Below are 18135 nucleotides of genomic sequence, written 5' to 3'. Positions count from 1 at the left end.
GGTTGATTGATTGATGGCTTGTGGGATCTTTCCCCCCTCAGGGTTTGAACCTGGGCCCATGGCAGTGAAATCTCTGAGTGCTGACCACTGGATCCACCAGAGAATTCCTCTGGGATTTGCTTTTAAAATACTTGAGCAAAAATAAAAAAGAAAGGAGTAGATGAAGTGAATGTGGTAAAAATTTTGCTAATTATTAAATTTGGGTAATGAGTGTATAAAGCATTAGTGTCCTATTCGCTCTACTTTTGTTTATGCTTAAAGTTTCTCATAATAAAAATATGATTTTTTCATAACAAAAATATTTAACATATTTGAAATGCAAGTTTCCATCCACAAGCAGCCTGAGAAATCTAGTTCTCCTCCCCTTCCTTTCACCTTTTACAGATGAGGAAACAGAAACTCAGAGAAGTGAAGAGAATGCCCAGGGTCACACAGGTCTGCTGACCTCCAGCTCAGCATTCTTTAGGGAATATTATGCCCATGTCATTTCTTTTTGTCATATTTGTAAGTAAACACATAACTTGGGCCTCACTTTCATAAGCCATATTTTGCTAATCCTTCTTATAGACTATGTGAAAGATACTACATATTCATAATTATAGAAAAAAATGATCAGGCTTAATAAAAATGCATATGTCATTTGCACATTGATTTGGAAGCAGTTTCATTCCGTAGGAGACATGTACTCAGTGACTGAGAGATGAATTGTGGAAGGGTTTCTGTACTGAACGGGGCAGTGTGTGATCATAGTCCCATCTGGGTTTTGCAGGTAATGAGTTACATAGACTTCAGCATGTTGCATAATCTTTCCAGGTCTGCTTATTCATTTATACCGTGAGGGTGTTAAACTAAATCTGTCAAATTCTCTGCAGTGGTTCTCTGACTCTGATGATTTTTTCTATTGGGGAAAGTACAGTCATGAAAGGCATTTTGGAATATACAGTGGATTTTGTAAAAGTTCTTCTGAATTTACAAAACGCTATTTACATGTAAATAATGTTTTAAAGTTTATTCAGGCACCTCTACTTTATGGCCTTCTGGTTTCTGAACAGATGGGCAGATCACGCTGTCCTAAAACGGGGGTTCATCCGTTTTAGCATTCAAGAACTTCCTTCTGAATTTAGAGTCTCCTTACTAAAGTGACCAAACTACCATTTGCATTGACTGAAAACCTCTTCCTTTTGTATCTTACTGTGACTGTTAGGTGAGTCTTGAAGAGTTTCTTTTCTATAATCATTGGCTGATTCTCTGAGTCTGTTCATGCACCCACATGGTCATCATTTTTCCAGCTCATCGATCAGCTGGTTATTTCCTTCCAGCACCCGTGACCGCACTGGCCCACTGACAGTCATCCAGAGGAGGCTGATCTGGTGGTTGCTCAGCAGCCGTAAATGCTAGCTTGGGTCTGTGCAAATAACATCCGTGATAGGTGCCGTCACCAACATACAAGCGCTGCGGTGTCCTGTGATAGCGCTGATCACACTGACTTTTATGAGCTGCTTCCCTCATGCCAGGCGCGCTGCTGTCTTCTTCACACTGATTATTTTATTCTATCATCATCCCAAATCTGTGAGGAGAGGTGGGCCATAAGTTGGTCGGGAAGTGACAACCATCGTTAATACCACGGTTGGATGGTAGAACTGGGGGTATTTTCTTTACTTCAAATTTTAGTACTTTTTGCATCATTTGAATTCTTAAACTGTGTGTCATTTTTACAAAGTAATTATTTTTCTTTAAAAAAGGAAACATACTTCCCATTAGTATTGACAATGGTTAACTCTGAGAGTGAGAGTGTAGATGACTATTATTTTCTTCTGTATATTAATCTGGTTTGTTTTATATTCCAAAAATAGAGAAGATATATTTTTTCAAAAGACTCTGCCTAAAATCACAGATCTAGAAAGTAGTCAGTTGAAATTCTAATATATAACTCTATGATAATAATACCCATCTTTTCTAAATAATATACTTATCAAAAAGGTATGTACACTGTAAAAAATTTAAAAAGCATAAAAGGGCATTTAGTAAAACTAAATATCCCTCCTATCCCTGTCTCTGAGACAGCTAGCTTCCTCCCCAGAGGCATCATTGTCACGTTTTCTTGGGAAACTTCTAGAGAGTTATATCAATGTTTCATATAGGTGGGCACATAGGGATATATTCTTTTTATGTCAGTGAAGCACATCATAATACTGTTCTGGTTTCCTACTTTATCTTTTTTCCTTCACTGAACAAGTCATCCTGGTGATTGTCCCGTATTTATTCATGTACACAATAATGGCTGCTTTATGCAGATGACTTTGTGATGGGATGGCCTATACTTTATTTAACCAGTCCTATGTTTGTTGGTGGAGGGCTTCCCTGGTAGCTCAGCTGGTAAAGAATTCGCCTGAGTGCAGGACACCCCAGTTTGATTCCTGGGTCGGAATCAAATCTCCCTGCTGGAGAAGGGATAGGCTACCGATGCCAGCTTTCCTGGGCTCCTCTGGGGCTCAACTGATAAAGAATCTGCTGCCTGCCATGTGGGAGACCTGGGTTCAATCCCTGGGTTGGGAAGATCTCCCTGGAGAAGGGAACGGCCACCCACTCCAGTATTCTGGCCTGGAGAATTCCATGGACCGTACAGTCCATGGGGTCACAAAGGGTCAGACACAACTGAGAGACTTTACTTCACTGTTGATAGAATTGAGGTTGTTTCCATTGTTTTACTATTTCAAGCTGTGCTTCTGTGAATATCCTTATACATAAGGCACTTCACAGGAGAGCAGATCTGTTGGATGAATGCCTGTGAGTGAGAAGGCTATGGCAGAGGGCAGATACATGAATAATTGTGAAATATTTTGCCAGATTGCCTCCCTTGGATGTAGAGAGCCTGCCTCCCTCCATCCTCACCAGCACAGTGTGTTACTAAACTTTCTGGTCTTTGCTGAATTAATCTGTAGGTTAAAGTGCTCGCTCATATTAGTCTTAAATTGTATTTCTCTTAAATGAGTGACATTGAACATATTTTTATATGCTAGTAGCCCCTAGTATTTCCTGTTTGAAGAACTATCTTTTATCTTTGTTATTGGTGTTTTTGCCCTATAAATATTTGTTATTTTTATGTACTTGGATTTATCAATCTTAAGGTTTCTGCATTCTGTATCTTTCTTTGGAAAAAACTTCCCACTCCAATATTTTTAAAAATCTCCCATGATTTTTTCTTCTACTTTCATGGTTTTTTTTTTTTTTTTGGCCATACCATGCAGCTTATGGGATCTTAATTCCCCAAGTAGGGATTAAACATTGGCCCTCAGCAGTGAGAACACAGAGTCCTAACCACTGGACCACCAGGGAATTCCCTTAAGAAAAAAAAAAAAGAAAATTAGATCATTACTTCATCCTGCATTCATTTTGGAGTGAAAGTGATGTAAGAGTCTTTTTTTTTTCCCCCAGATGACCATACAATTGTCCCAACTATGTTTATTAATCCATCACTTCTGCAGGGGTTTAAAGGGCCATTCTTCTCACAGACTAACTCTATTTGGAGATATATTTTTCATTTCATAAATGTTAACTCTCAGTAATCATGGGCTGAGACATAGGAACCCCACAGAATATTATTTGCAGTGTTTTTTTTAGATAGGATTAAGGAACTACTTAGAACATGGGGAGGAAGAAAAGTGATCATATATTCTCAAAGCTCCTAATTTGTGAGCAAGTGAGCAAAACTGAGGAATAGACATGGTCAGCAGTGCAAAACACCAGATACTGGCCCCACCCTTGTTCTGCGCTCCTCGGAGCAAAACGGGACAGCCATGCCCGAGGGGTGTTCCACGTCTTAGAATGAGGCTTCCTCCTCCTGCACAGTGTCACCAGTTTAACTGTGCTCGGAATTACCTTACAACACTTAAAACTCTCCCTTCTTCAGGTACACACCCCTGGATTATGCCCTGCTTGGGGAGCGGCACGAAGTGATCCAGTTCATGTTGGAGCAGGGCGCCCTGTCCATCGCGGCCATACAGGACATCGCCGCCTTCAAGATCCAGGCCGTCTACAAAGGGTACAAGGTCAGGAAAGCTTTCCGAGACCGGAAAAATCTGCTCATGAAGCACGAACAGTTGAGAAAGGATGCTGCGGCCAAGTAAGTGTGAGCTCACAACTCCGGAGTCAGCGTGGAAGGGGGCGTGGCGGTGGGCGTGGCCGGGTGAGAGGCGCAGGAGGAATCTGAAGTCACTGTGGTCCCTGCATCCGCGTCCCCTCCCCGCTGCTGCTCCCCAGTCCCTCAGAGGACCGCGGCCTTCTCTCCGCTTGGTGGCTGTTCCTCTAGGTTAGTCCTCGGGGTTCTAACTCTGGGAGACATCACTGCGTACCCAGCCGTGGTGAGGAGCTGACGGTGAGGGCGCTGCCTGCAGGCAGCCACAAAGGAATATCTGGTCCTCTCACCTTCCTGCCTTTTCCAAAGAAACTCACGCCAAAATCTAGCCTGCTTCTACTCGACAAATATAGGTCTAGTTTTGATTTGATTAAAGCAACCAACTTGTATAAATAACTTGCTCTCCCCTACCTATTCCTTAACAAATCCCCACTAACTAATGCAATTTATTCAAGAAATACTGATTGAATTCTTACTGCACATACAACGCTCTTGACTTGAGCCTAAGGAGAAAATAGTACTTGCTTCAAGGACCTCACACTTGTTTGCGTAATGATATAGTGTGTGAAATAGTCATTTGTGCCTGTTATAAATCTGAAACTGTAAGTTGCTCAGCTGTGTCTGACTGTTTGAGACCCTATGGACTGTAGCTCACCAGAATTCTCTGTCCATGGGATTTTCCCAGCAAGGATAGTGGAGTGGGTTGCCATTTCCTCCTCCAGGGGATCTTACTTGACCCAGGGACCAAACCTGGGTCTCCTGCATTATAGGCAGATATTACCATCTGAGCCGCCCAGGAAGTTTATTATACATTGTGATTGTTTTTACTGTGAGTGATTGATTTTAGATTATGTTTTGGTTTGGCTTTTCTGTTATACATGTGTTGGGTATTTTAAATAGCAAGAGAGTATTGCATTAGCAGGTACAAAACCAAAACATCTGATGCTAAAGACCACAGGAAGATTCTCTGTGTGTTTGTGGCTGTGCTGGGTCTTCCGTGCTATGCAGCTTTTTCTCTAGTTGCAGGGAGGGGGGCTGCTCTTTTTGTGGTGCCCAGACTTCTTACTGAGATGGCCTCTCTTGTTGCAGAGCAGGGGCTTAAGGATACATGGGCTTCGGTAGTTGTGGCTTCTGGGTCTAGAGCTCAAGCTCAGCAGTAACAACTGCCCAGCACGTGGGACCTTCCCTGATCAAGGATCAAACCCGTTGGCAGGCAGATTCTTTACCGCTGAGCCCCCAGGGAAGCCCTGTCCTTAATTCTTAGTTTCTGAAATTGATTGTTAAAAAAATTGTAAATGGGAGCTGTGCTTACTGTGATAATCATTGAAATTACAAAAACTAAAAATCTTTAGCTTCCTTTCCTTTTTCTCAGTTGCCGTCTGCCCTTTCTGGGTCCTCATTATTGGGAGTAAATGAGTCTCTTGCACTCCCAACCATCGCCTCCTAATTGTCATTGTAGCATAGGTCTCCAGGAGAAATGTTTGAATCAAGAATTACCGGTTTAATCTGTGCTCATTTTATTTCTCAAAAGTTATTCCTGAAACTGTGAGTCAGTGTTGCATTTTGGTTTTGGATTTGGTTTTAAGGAGCAGAAATCAGAAGGCTAAGTTTAGTCTGAGGCTCAGGCACGTCACGTCGCCTCAGCACACCCTCTGAAGTTTCTCGTGTTAGGATGGCAGAAATCACCTTCCTTAAAGTGAGGGTGTCAAAGAAGCTGATTAAACTTAAAGTGATTTCTGTTTTGCTGGTAGAGAAATTGAAAGAGAGAGAAGTTTTAGTCATATTTTCTAAGGCTTTTTTTTTTTAAGGAAATACCTATAATCCATTTAAAAGCACTTTATAACTCATGCCACACCTCCAGTGTATTGCCAGATGAACACTACTGTAATCTACCTGCCAAGGCACAGAGCTGAATGCACATGAAAATAAGACTGTATTTATGTTGGTTGCCCTCTTCCCCTGAAGCTTCCTTTTTGCTGGGTTTTTATTCACTCTCTGAGCTCAGATCCCTCTAACTTTCTGAACTCTTCCTTCGTACATCTTTTCAACTATACCATCTCCACACTGAAGTCAGTGCTACAGGCTAACCCCCTAGGCTTCTTTTCTTGCCATACTTTTTTCATTGAAAATATATCTACTCTTAAAGCCTACATTACTCTACCTTTGTAGGTAACCCCTTCATCTGTCTGACGTCTTACTCTCATGGAACTCTAACCCTAGGTCATCAGCTCTCTGGAGGCATTCCCGCTGTGCCGTCCTTCTGTCCCTGGCCGACATGTCAGATCACTGGGCGTTTCTGTTTGCAGGCCCTGTTACCGCCGCCTCAGGCTCGCTGTGTGAACCTACAGCTGCCTCTCTCCACCTCCTCATCTCCCTGCTGCTGCCGCCACCGCCAGCTGTGATCATTCCCCTTCCCGAAATGCCCTTTTGTAGTTCTGTCCCACCTCTCTATACAAGCAGCATTCTGGAATAGCATTCGTGATGCTACGTCAGACCCTGTAACGTTTTACTTCCGCTTATATCTCCAAGTCTCACCTTTCTCTCCACTAATTCCACCCTCCCACCTGACATCTCAACCGTCTTGAACTTTCTTCACTTCCTCACTTACAGCTTTCCTTACACCCCACGCTCTTGGGAGACCCGAGCTTCCTTCTGACTAGTGTATGAGACTGTGTCTCTTAGAGTTGTGTAATCAAATCCAGTTTGGGTCACCCAGTTCAAGCTCTCGTGATGCTCAAGTTCTGTGTCCTCAAAAAGTCAGCTAAGGAGTTCTGTGCCTCTATGCAGCGCACTTCATTAGTGGACAGTTCTGTTGCCAGTATTCTTGCCTGGAGAGCCCCGCGGACAGAGGCGCCTGGGGGGCTACAGTCCGTGGGGTCACAAAGAGTCGGACACGACTGAGTGACTAACACTCATGATGTTGGCAGAAGTTCTTTTCTCCCTTTTGATCTTGAGCTGCCCCTTGAAGCAGAACAGAAAAGTCCAAATCCTCTTCCATAAACCAACTTCCAGATAGTTAAAGAAGGTGCTCCTGATACTCGCACCCCAACCCCAGCTCCCCTTCTCACTCTGTAAGAGATCCCCTTGCAGCCTGCTCCCCAGACACCTTCCGTTTGTCAGTGTCTTTCTTCAGGGTTGGCCCTTAGGTCTGAATCTTCTGCTCACCTGTGGTCTGATGCGTGAGAACACTTCCATTATTCCACTTCTCTGAGCCTCAGTTTCTCATCAGTAAAATGAAAAGAAAATTTTTTAGTTCGGGACAGGTTTTGGGGCTCCAAGAATGCCCTGAAACTGTAAGCAGTATTTTGTATGTTATGAGCTCATGTACATTTGGTGGGAGGAGAGGATCTGTAGATTTTTGTCACATTCTCTAAGATGGTTCATGAATCACAGAAAGATTTTTTTGTAAATTGGACTAAATGATATCTAAGGTTCCTTCCAGCTATAACATTCTATAAGTCAAAGGTCCTCAAACGCATGACATTTTCTTATTCCCTTGAGAGGAAGTCAAAGACCAAATATTACTGAGCCTGTGCTTCAGCAACAATGAAGAGAGAGAATCTGACAGACCCGTTCCCCACCCCCCAACACACACATCCAATGCAGGGCCAGCGGAAAAGGTTAGAGCCAAACCTTTCCTGTCTTCTGAGGTGATCAGTTTCCTCTCACTGGAAATGTTCCAGGAGAAATTGAATTATCATCTCTCCAGGATAAATATATAAAGAATTTTTAAAACTATGTAAAAGAGCCGGGCTCTCAGATCTCTTCTGAGTCAAAGGCTCTGTGAGAGCTGTGTGCTCTGTCTGCCTGAAACCACCTTCTCTCACTTCCCTCCTTCCTCACTTTGACGTGATTTCTATGCAACCTTTTTTTCTCTTCCAGTTTAATCAGTCCCCCACATCCCCAACCCCCAGCTCTCGGTTAATACTTCTGTTTTAGCACGCATCATAGCTAGAATTCAGCATCTGCAGGAGGTGTGGGTCTGATTTCCCAACTAGATTGTCAGTTCCTGGAGAGCAAGGATCCTGTTAGGTCCCTCCATACTTCTAGTGACTCAAAGCCCTTGATAAGTTTCTTGTTCTTCAGTCGCTAAGTCCTGTCTGACTCTTTACGACCCCATGGACTGCAGCACACCAGGCTCCCCTGTCCTCCACCATCTCTCAGAGTTTGCTCAAATTCATGTCCATTGAATCGGTGATAACATCCAACCATCTCGTCCTCTGTCACCATCTTCTTTTGCCCTCAGTCTTTCCTAGCATCAGAGTCTTTTCCAATGAGTTGGCTCTTCGCATCAGGTGACCAAAGTATTGGAGCCTCAGCCTTAGTCCTTCCAGTGAATATTCAGGGTTGATTTCCTTTAGGATTGACTGGTTTGATCTCTTTGTTGTCCAGTGGATTCTCAAGAGGCTTCTCTAGCACCACAGTTTGAAGGCATCAATTCTTTGGTGCTCGGCCTTCTTTATGGTCGAACTCTCATATCCCTATGTTGTTATTTGGTCAGTGATGTCTGACTCTTTGCGACCCCTTAGACTGTAGCCCACCAGGCTCCTCTGTCCATGGGATTTTTCCAGGCAAGAATACTAGAGTGAATGTTCATTTCCTTATCCAATATCCCTGTGTGACTATGGAAAAACCATAGCTTTCACTATATGGACCTTTGTCAGTGAAGTGATGTCTCTGCTTTTTAATAGCAAGCATGTAATAATAAAGAATCTGCCTGCAAAGCAGGAGACCCAGGTTCGATTCCTGGGTTGGGAAGATCCCCTGGAGGAGGAGATAGAAACCCACTCCAGTATTCTTGTCTGGAGAATCACACGGACAGTGGAGCCTGGCGGCTACAGTCCATGGGATCATAAAGAGTTGGACATGACTGAAGTGACTTAGCACGCACGCAAGAGAGGCTTGAGAGATGTCATTAATACGGCTTCTACAGAAAAAGGGGTTGTGTGGTTTCAACAATGAGAATCTCCTGAAAGTATCATCAGGCCCAGCCCTGTGACTCCTAGGTGCCACACCCACATTTCTTCACTTCCAGCTGGAACCAGTGACAGCATAACAGCCTTACCTGTCAATAAAATAACAATGATACTTGTATTGATATAGTGCTTTACGGCTTACAAAATTCTTGTACATTAAACCCTTACAATAACTCAGTAAAGTAAACTAGGCAACTGTGCTTAAACTCATTTCATGCAGGGGATGATAACACCGATTAGCTTGCCTGAAATCACTCAGCTAGTCAGGGAGGAGGTTGGCACATGGATCTGTCCTCCCGAGGCCAGGGTTCCGACCATGGCTTGGTTCCGGGGAACACCTCCAGCCATGCTGATGCAGTAGGCTGTCCAGATCCTCGCACTATCTGATAGGCCGGCATGGAAGGGCCCTGCTTCTTTTCTCTGACTTGTATGCAGTATGTAACTGTTGGTGCCAAAGGTCAGCAGGCCCCCAAGTCAGCTTTTGTCTTGACCCAGCGCTTACTCTCTGGGCCGTGTTGTTTCCAGTGGCTGGTAAGAGAGTGCTACCAAGCCACCACCTTCAGTTCTGCAGCACAGTTCAGTAAAAAGCTTCTTATGACTCAGAGCTAGCCTAGCAGAGCATACCAGTGTCCTCTTAAATCCTTGAGAAAGGGAAGAAAATTAGTTGGCCCCAGGCCTCCACCAGGACTATGGCCAAGAAAGTCACCAGGGCACATCCAGGTGCAGCCAGTGCAATAGCAGGACACACTAACGGAACCTTCCTTTTCTGTGGAAGCCCTTTCAGTCACACTCAGACCTCTCTCAGTCCCGTGTTCTTGGCACCGGCAACTTGAGTACTCATGAATGAGAATGAGTCTGCTTTATTTCTGTGGTGTCTGGCAGAATTACTTTCTTTTTGATAAAACTGGACAACCATTAATACAACTCTCTGTGGAAGCCACACAGTGGGGTAGGGAGGAAAAAAAACTCCATCAACTTGAAGGACTTAAACTTTCCAGACCCAGAGGCAAGAATGTGTCACGTTGTGCAAACAGATGCATCCAGTGCGGAAATGCTGAAGCTGTGGAACGTTCAAGTCGTTGAAGTTACTGCCCTTGACCTAGTTCTCTGCACGACAAGCAGTCTTTTGATCATTTGGTTTCTTTCCTTTTTCTTTTTTCTTATCGAGGATAATTGCTTTACAATGTTGTGTTGGCCTCTGCCACACAATAAGGGGAATTAGTCACAACTACACATTTCTCCTCTCCCTCTTGGGCCTGCCTCTCCTCTCCCATCCCACCCTTCTAGGTCGTCTCAGAGGGCCGGGCTGTGCTCCTTGTGTTATGTGGCGGCCTCGCAGTAACTCCGCTTTACACATGATAGCCTATATATGTCACTGATACTTTCTCCACTCTGCCCTACCCTCTCTTTTCCCCACTGTATCCACGGTCTGTTCTCTGTATCTGCCTGTCCATTTCTTCCTTATAAATAGGTTCATCAGTACTGTTCTTCTAGATTTCATGTATATGCTTTCATCTACAGAATTAGTTCTTCTCTTCCTGACGTCACTCTGTATAACAGGCCCTCAGTCCGTCCACTCACTACAACTGACCCACGTTCCTTCCTTGGAAAAGGTCTCAGTTAGCAGTAACCACAGCTCGGATAGCCCTCACTGGCTGTGACGGTGACGGCCGCGGTGCAGAGCTCACGTGGTTTCTTTTTTTGGCCTTTTTCTTTCTTTTTTTTTTGGCTGTTGTCATCTGGGCTCCTGACTTCTCAAGTCCTCTCCTTGGGTCCTAGGTCTGTCCTGGGAGAGCTCTGGGCTGAGTCTCCGCCCCGCCACAGCCCTTCAGAGGTTTGCACCCGCCGCGTGTGCCCTGGTCTTATTTCCCGTGGGTGAGACACCCCCGTTCCTCCAGCCCGTCTTCGGAGACCTCCCTCTCCACCCTGTGGCGGACAGGACCGGAGCGAGGCGTCAGGTCCGCTCCCCGCTCGGCTGTCTCACGTTCTTAGACGTGAGCCTCTAGGGGGCGCTTCAGATTGCTCTGGAAAGGCCGCACAAGCAGACTCGCTGGTGGCCCACAGAAGCTGCTGTCTGGCTGATTGCCCTTCGAGGAAAACGGGAGGAAATGTGGGGCTGGTTAGGATTCTGCCATCTTAACCATCCTGATAAATTTCCCGCCGAGACGTTGCTTGCTGTGTCATGGCCAGGATTTTTTTTTTCTCTTAAATTTTCATGTAAAGTAGAGTAACTTTAGTTTGTCCTCTTGTATTTGTTTCCTGAACTTTACAAAAATAGGTCAAGTGTATAGCATGGCCCACTCTGAAGATTACAGATCTTTGACATTCTGCAATAAATTAGTCAGAGAAAACACGCTGAAATTTTAGGATTATTATTGAGTCTAAGAGTTTTGGACTGAAAGCTAAGCCAGAAGCTAGCTTGAATGCTGTTAATGGTTACTTTGATGTGATGTTGCCACTTTCTTCTTATGACCCAATTCATTTTTTACATGATAGAAGAAGATTGAAATTTTTAAAAATCATTATGTGAGGTGAATTTTACAGGATGGAGTAAAGCTGCCAAGTCCAGCTCAGCTCTGTATATAGTTTATCACGTAACATTGGGTGGGTCACTAAGCTCTCTGCCTCAGTTTCCTTATCTGCCAAGTAAGAGCCTGGCCTCAGTAAACTGGGATTCTCTCAGCAGCTTAGACTCTGAGCAGTGGTTCTGGACCTTTTTTTCCGGGGAGACTAACACACACACACACACAGGACCGTGTTCTGTTCTCAGGAGCTGTTTCCTGTGTGTGTGTCTCTGTGCTGGTGGCTGCTTTTTGTTTCAAGGCGGCAGTGTAGATAAAATAGGATGCAGGTCAGGCATCATTCCCAGCTCTAATCCCCACTCCTTCTCCTCAGTGATCACAACTTTTACATCAAGAATCACAGCTCTCATGAAATGAACATTTGTGGAATGTGTGCATTAAAAGATTTAAGTGCAAAATGCATCAGTTTTTGAAAAACATTAATTCTGTTCATCAGCTAAGGGTGTAATTATATATTCTCCTGCTTACATTCTTTCTCCCAGATTACTGAGTTCTACCACAATGAAAAACCAACCCCCTTGCAAACCTCCCCCTCCGAGTCTTAAAAAGGCAGAGCTCCCCACTTGCTGGCCAGCCTGATCACTCTGAAAGGCTGGTCCCATTTGTCCCATCTCTGTCCTCGTGGGAAGCCCAGAAAGGTCTGCAGTGACAAAGTTTGCCCCCCAGGGCTAATTGTATAGCGGCTTCTTAGAATTGAAAAGGAGAGCTGTTTGGTCTCCTAAAACAAAGAGAAATAAATGACTGCTCAAATAACAAAGTCTAGGTTATCACCTCAAAGGCCCCCTTGATGGCAGTGATATATCCATGCAGGTGCCAAGCTGGGCAACCCCACACGCCTGTCTGTCTGCAGGACCAACATTCTCTTAAAGCAGTTCTATTCATCCAGCCTCGTAAAGAGAGCAGCTCCCCACCTCCCTGCCAGGAGCAAGGCTGTTAGATCAATTAGCAGTGCCTCTGCCACCCAGATACTTCCACCTCCTTCTGCAAGCAGGCTTCTCCCAGACGAATCACACTGATTCAGGCCCCTGCTAGCGTCCGTGTGAATCCCAAGCAGCGAGGACGACAGGCTGTCCGGCCCGCCCGCCGACTGCAGCGCAGCGTATGCCGGTGTCGGTGCCCGGAGCGGCCTGCAGCAACCACGGCTGAATGAGCACGTCCGAGCGGCGCTGCGCTCGGCAAAGCCCGCCGGACACTTTCTCTGGGCTGGCACCCAGCGGGCACTGCTCAGGAGGCCTTCACAGCTCAGGCCGAGAGACCCTCAGAAGGGGAGTTGAGTTGACCAGGCTTTATGTTTAAATGTGACTCAGATATCTGTCTTCGGGTCTTCCCTGTCCTTTGAGATATAAATAAGCTTTGCTTCAAATTGCACAGTCTGGAAATCTGAATTCTGTGACTTCCTGGGGCCTTGGGGTCTCTGTCTCAGCTCTTGCTTCTGTGTCTGGGACCTTAGCCCTGAAACTTTCAGGGTGCTTATGGAAAGGCATGGATGAGCGTGGGAGGCCTCCCAGAAAACTGGTGTCATCAAGACTCCCATTTCATGTCCCATAATGGTATAATGAACAGTCCACGTGAGACTTGCCTGTTCTCTTAGGCTTAGCTTCTCAGGGTGTGGTCAGAGGCCCGACAGTAGCTGTATGACCTGGGTGCTTGCTAGAAATACAATATCCTGAGCCCTGACCCCGGCCGGCACGTCAGCATCTAGGTGTTACCAAGATCCCAGGAGATTCCATTCCTTACAGTGTGTGAGTCCCGGATCTGAAGTCCTTGCCTGTCCCCTCGCCCTGGGCGGATTCTCTGTCCCACCCTTGCTCCACGCGGGACCCAGTCTTTCACCTCCTCTTTCTTCCCCCTCCGTTCTCTCTCTTGTTCTTTCATCTCTTCCCTCCCTGTCAGGAGCTACAAATACATTCTTTGTTTCCTGACAGAGCAGGCCTCTGGAGCCTCACTGTCAGTCATCACCTAGGCCCTGAGGGTCTCACCTTCTACCAGCCGTCAGTCCTGTCCTCAAGCTTATTAAAGTCTTTGTCTAAACAAGGCCCCCAACTGAGAGGGACCCTGATACCAGATACTCTGATAAAAGAAATTTCTCCGTCTCATTATAAAACATAGCCCTGATTTTATCAAGACATTCTGAAAGCGAAAAGTAAAAAACTGGTGGTCACTCAGTTGTGTCTGGCTCTTTGTGACCCCATGGACTGCAGCCTGCCAGGCTCCTCTGTCCATGGCATTCTCCAGGGAAGAATACTGGAGTGGGCACCCATTTCCTTCTCCAAGGGATCTTTTCGACCCAGGGCTCAAACCTTGGTCTCCTGCTTCACAGGCAGATTCTTTACCATTTGAGCCACTGGGCCTTTCACAAGACATCCAGACAGACTCTTAAATCAGTTCAGGGTTATCAGCTATCACAGAAGCGCTTCTAGGTGGCAGTAATGGTAAAGAATCCACCCGCCAATGCAGGAGATGCAAGAGACTTAGGCTCCATCCCTGGCTCGGGAAGATCCCCCGGGGCAGGAAATGACAACCCACTCCAGTGTTCTTGCCTGGAAAATTCCATGACAGAGGAGTCTGGCGGGCTACCGTCCACAGGGTTGCAAAAGAGTCAGACACAACTGCGCGCACGCGTGCACACACACACGCACACACCACACGCACACACGCGCACACACACACACACATGCACGCGCACACACACACACACATGCACGCGCACACACCATACACACACGTGCACACACACATGCACACACGCACGCACGCACACGCACACAGAGCTATCACACAAGCCTTAGACCTGGAGAAACTGAGTCTTTGACAGGAAAGTGACTCATTCAAGGCCTTTTTGCGTGACTTTTTCATGCCATCGTTACGGTTGCCAGTGGTCCTTTTAATGAAGAGAGAAGATTAAAGGCTGTTGTGCTTATCACCCTCAGCTGCATTCTGATGTACTTTCTGGAACAGGAGCAGAGACTGCAGTCACGGCTCCGGGGTCACGAGCTTGGGGACACACACCGTGGGATCCTGTTGTGTCTCACCAAACAGTTTCTCATGTCGTGTGTGTCCCAGCCGGGCACAGGTTGACCTGTAAGGTTCTTTCCAGCTCCGTCACCCTTTCAGATACAAAAGTCAGGAATCTGTGAAATTGTGCGCTACCAAATCCCCCCTGTGTTGTGGTAGCTCCTTTTAAAAATCAAATCTCACTCAGGAATACTCGAATAGGTAACGCTCTGAATTTTTTCCTCTTTGCCCTTGGTTTTGTTCCCAGGAAACGAGAAGAAGAGCACAAGCGAAGAGAAGCGGAACAGCAGAAAGGAAGGCTGAGCCCAGATCCCTGCAGACCCCACGCTGCTCTTCGTCTGCCCAGCACCCAAGCGGAGCCCCACGGACAGAGCCGAGCCCCCAGCAAACAGCCCCCCTGCAGCGACGAGGCCCAAGGCCCTGAGCGGAGAGCCTGCAGACGGTCTCCAGGTAGAGGTTCTCCAAGCAGAGCCCCCCGGAAGGAGCCGCAGCTCTGCCCAGACTTGCAGAGAACAGAACCCAGAAAACCAAATGGTAAGTGTATTGCCTCGCGATTCAGTGCTAACCCATGGGCTGTGGGCTCTTTAGTTTCACATTATTTAGACCATTTACATTTAAGGCAACTGTGTCAGCACTTAAGTCTGCACTGTATCATTTATTTTCTGTTTATTTCTTGTTTCTCTTTTCTTCCCTCCCTGTTGTATTTCCTTGAATTCTTTCTTAGCTTGGGATCGGTATATAGCAGTCCCTTTACCCATGGTAATTAAAAGTGCCTCTTATTGTTTGGCTCTCAGAGTGAGTGCTGCTTCCTCTGACACGCACGCCGTCCCACCAGATGAAGCTTTTTTTCCTTCTGTACGCTCCCGCAGCTTTCCTGTGCATCCCTGTTGTAAAGACCATCACCTTGCACTGTTATGGGTTACTGGCTTACTTGTCTGTTTTTTCCACTAGACTGTACAACCTGTAAAATCAGGATCGCTTCAGTTTATCTAATGCTTTGTAACAGACTACCCTAAACTCAGTGATTTATAAGAACAGTTTACTATTTCCCGTGATTCTGTAGGTGGTCTCGCAGTTCTCTTCAGGCATCATCTACACTCACTCATGTGGCTGCATTCAGGTCGAGGTCAGTTGAATTGGTTGGTCTAAGATGGACTGACTTGAATATCTGGCAGTTGATGGTGGCTGTCAGCTGGGATTCCTTGACACTCTTACATGGCCTTTCATCCTCCCATCGGCTAGACTGGCTTCCTTACACAGTGGTCTTGGACATCATTCTAACAAAGCACAGGAAAAAGCTATAAGACTTCTTGAGGAGTAGGCTCAAGAATGTGCACACCACATTTTATTGATCAAGGCAAGTTATTTGACCTTCCCAGACTAAATAATATAAAGAAATAGAATCCATCTTTGCATACTAAGATGGGAGTACCTTTTGGCTATTAAACAACCTATCACAGTTCCTTTTTGGTCACAGATTATTTACATTTCTCCCACATGTAAAATGTTTCACCCCTTATCTGAGGACCCAAAAATCTCATCCCAGTTAACACATCAAGTTTGAAGTCTGGGATCTTGAGACCTGTGTGAGATTCCCCATGCGTGAGTCTTTCTGATTCAGAGGAGCAGTCATCAAGGACACACACTGGCCCACACATGCATCCAGCAAGCAATGGTGAGGTCAGAACAGAACCCCAGGTGGCTCAGTGGTAGAGAGGCCACCTACTAGTGCAGGAGATTTGGACTTGACCCCTGGGTCGGGAAGATCCCCTGGAGAAGGAAATAGCAACCCACTCCAGTATTCTGGCCTGGAGAATTTCACGGACTGAGGAGCCTGGTGGGCTACAGTCCACGGGGTCACAGAGTCGGACCCGACTGAGCATCTGTGGATGCACACAAGCCACAATAGATGCTCCTGCTACAGAAGAGGAGAGACTGGTCCATAGCAGTCACTGGTCCATAGCAATTCTGAAAGCCAACTGGTTATACATTAGCAGGGCCCCTACTCCGAGGTATAAAATACGCCTTGATTAAGGCCTGGTTTTACTCCTCTGTGTGTTTTCTATGCCATGTCCATCTTGGCTCTGGGCTGCGCCGCCTGGGTTCTTGGCCCTGCTGAGAATTCTTCCTTTTCAATGAGACATGGCCCATATTTGCAGCTGAGTAGCTTTCTTAGCCTGTTTCCAGCGTAAGAGAAATTGCGGCCCCAGAGGCCCCTTTGTGTTTGAAATCGCCTCCATAGGTCAAGCTGGTGCTACTCTCAGTGATACAATTATTTCAAAAAATTCATGGGTCTCCTATGAATCTGATTGAGTTCACTTCATGTTCCAAAACCACATCAATGATTATTTTTCAAATAGGCCTTTCTCTACTTCTGTCTTCCAAGTTACTGCAGGTGACAGTTTTGCCAATTATCATACCACTGAACTGCATGGGTCACTTTTTTCCAGACTCCTGTAGCAACTCCTAGAGCAACTTCCTATAGCACTTCTCTAGTCTTCACTAATAGTTTCTTCATTGTCTTTCTAACCTCTGCTCACCAGCCAGTCCGAAAGTCACTGCTTTGGGTTTTTGCTAGGCCAGCAAGCCTCCTTCTTAGGAATCAGTTTCTGTGTGGATTATCTCTAGTGGCATAACAGCCCACCCTTCAAACTCGGTGGCTGAAAACAGTGCTGTATTATTTCTCACACTTCTGTGGGTTGGTTAGGCAGCCCCTCTACTGGATCAGCTGGGCTTGCTTTTGTAGCTGCTAGAAGGGTGGTCAGGCTGGAAAGTCCCAGTGTCTTCCTTCGCGTTTCTGACAGTTGGTGCTGGCTGTTCGCGATTGGCGTCTCAGTTCTCTTCTACAAGCCCTTTCATCCTCCAGTAAGTTGGATCATCTTACTTGCATACTATTCTCAGGGCAGTGTCCTGAAAAAGGAAAGCAGAAGCTACAAGCCCTTTTGAGGCCCGGGCTCCAGAAGTATCACATCCCTTCTACCACATTCTGTGGATTAGAGCAATTCACAAGGCCAGCCCAGTTCAAGAGAGTGGAGACATAGACATATTGCAAAATCACATTTGAAAGTTGAGTGGATCCTCGGATGGGAAGAATTCTTGACCATTAAACAGTCTATCAGGAGGACCACTATGTCTCTCACTTCTGGACCCCAGCAGGGTGTTGGGCACATAAGAGATATAATAAGCATTTGTTGGATATATGTCTGTATGGTACTGGCTAAGTGCTTGAGATTCAGGGGGTATGACTGGTGGGAGTCTCAGTGGCCCTTACGTTGGGAACAGGCACAGTGGCCAAGGCAGCAAGCTGGTTCTTTACCTCTTTCCTTACCCCAGTTATGTGTATGCAGTTATTTACCATGTCATCATTTAGATATCCCCAAGGTATCTCAAACTCAACCTGTGCAAGATAGGATTGATCATGATTTCA

General features: G+C 45.9%; 1 protein-coding gene across 5 annotated transcripts in view; it reads left to right on the top strand.

Annotated features, from left to right (window-relative positions):
* Window positions 1-18135, top strand: part of INVS (inversin) — a 124003-nt gene that overhangs the window by 84137 nt on the left and 21731 nt on the right. For all 5 annotated transcript variants that reach the window (XM_043486634.1, XM_043486633.1, XM_043486631.1 and 2 more), the window contains 2 exons: window positions 3911-4123; window positions 14956-15242. In XM_043486634.1, coding sequence (XP_043342569.1) covers window positions 3911-4123; window positions 14956-15242 — 500 coding nt within the window. The remainder of the gene's footprint in view (window positions 1-3910; window positions 4124-14955; window positions 15243-18135) is intronic.

This window comes from Cervus canadensis, chromosome 14 (assembly GCF_019320065.1).
Source record: "Cervus canadensis isolate Bull #8, Minnesota chromosome 14, ASM1932006v1, whole genome shotgun sequence".
Classification (NCBI taxonomy): domain Eukaryota; kingdom Metazoa; phylum Chordata; class Mammalia; order Artiodactyla; family Cervidae; genus Cervus; species Cervus canadensis.
Note: the sequence above shows the minus strand (reverse complement) of the source record. Positions and strands in the feature narration are given on the sequence as shown.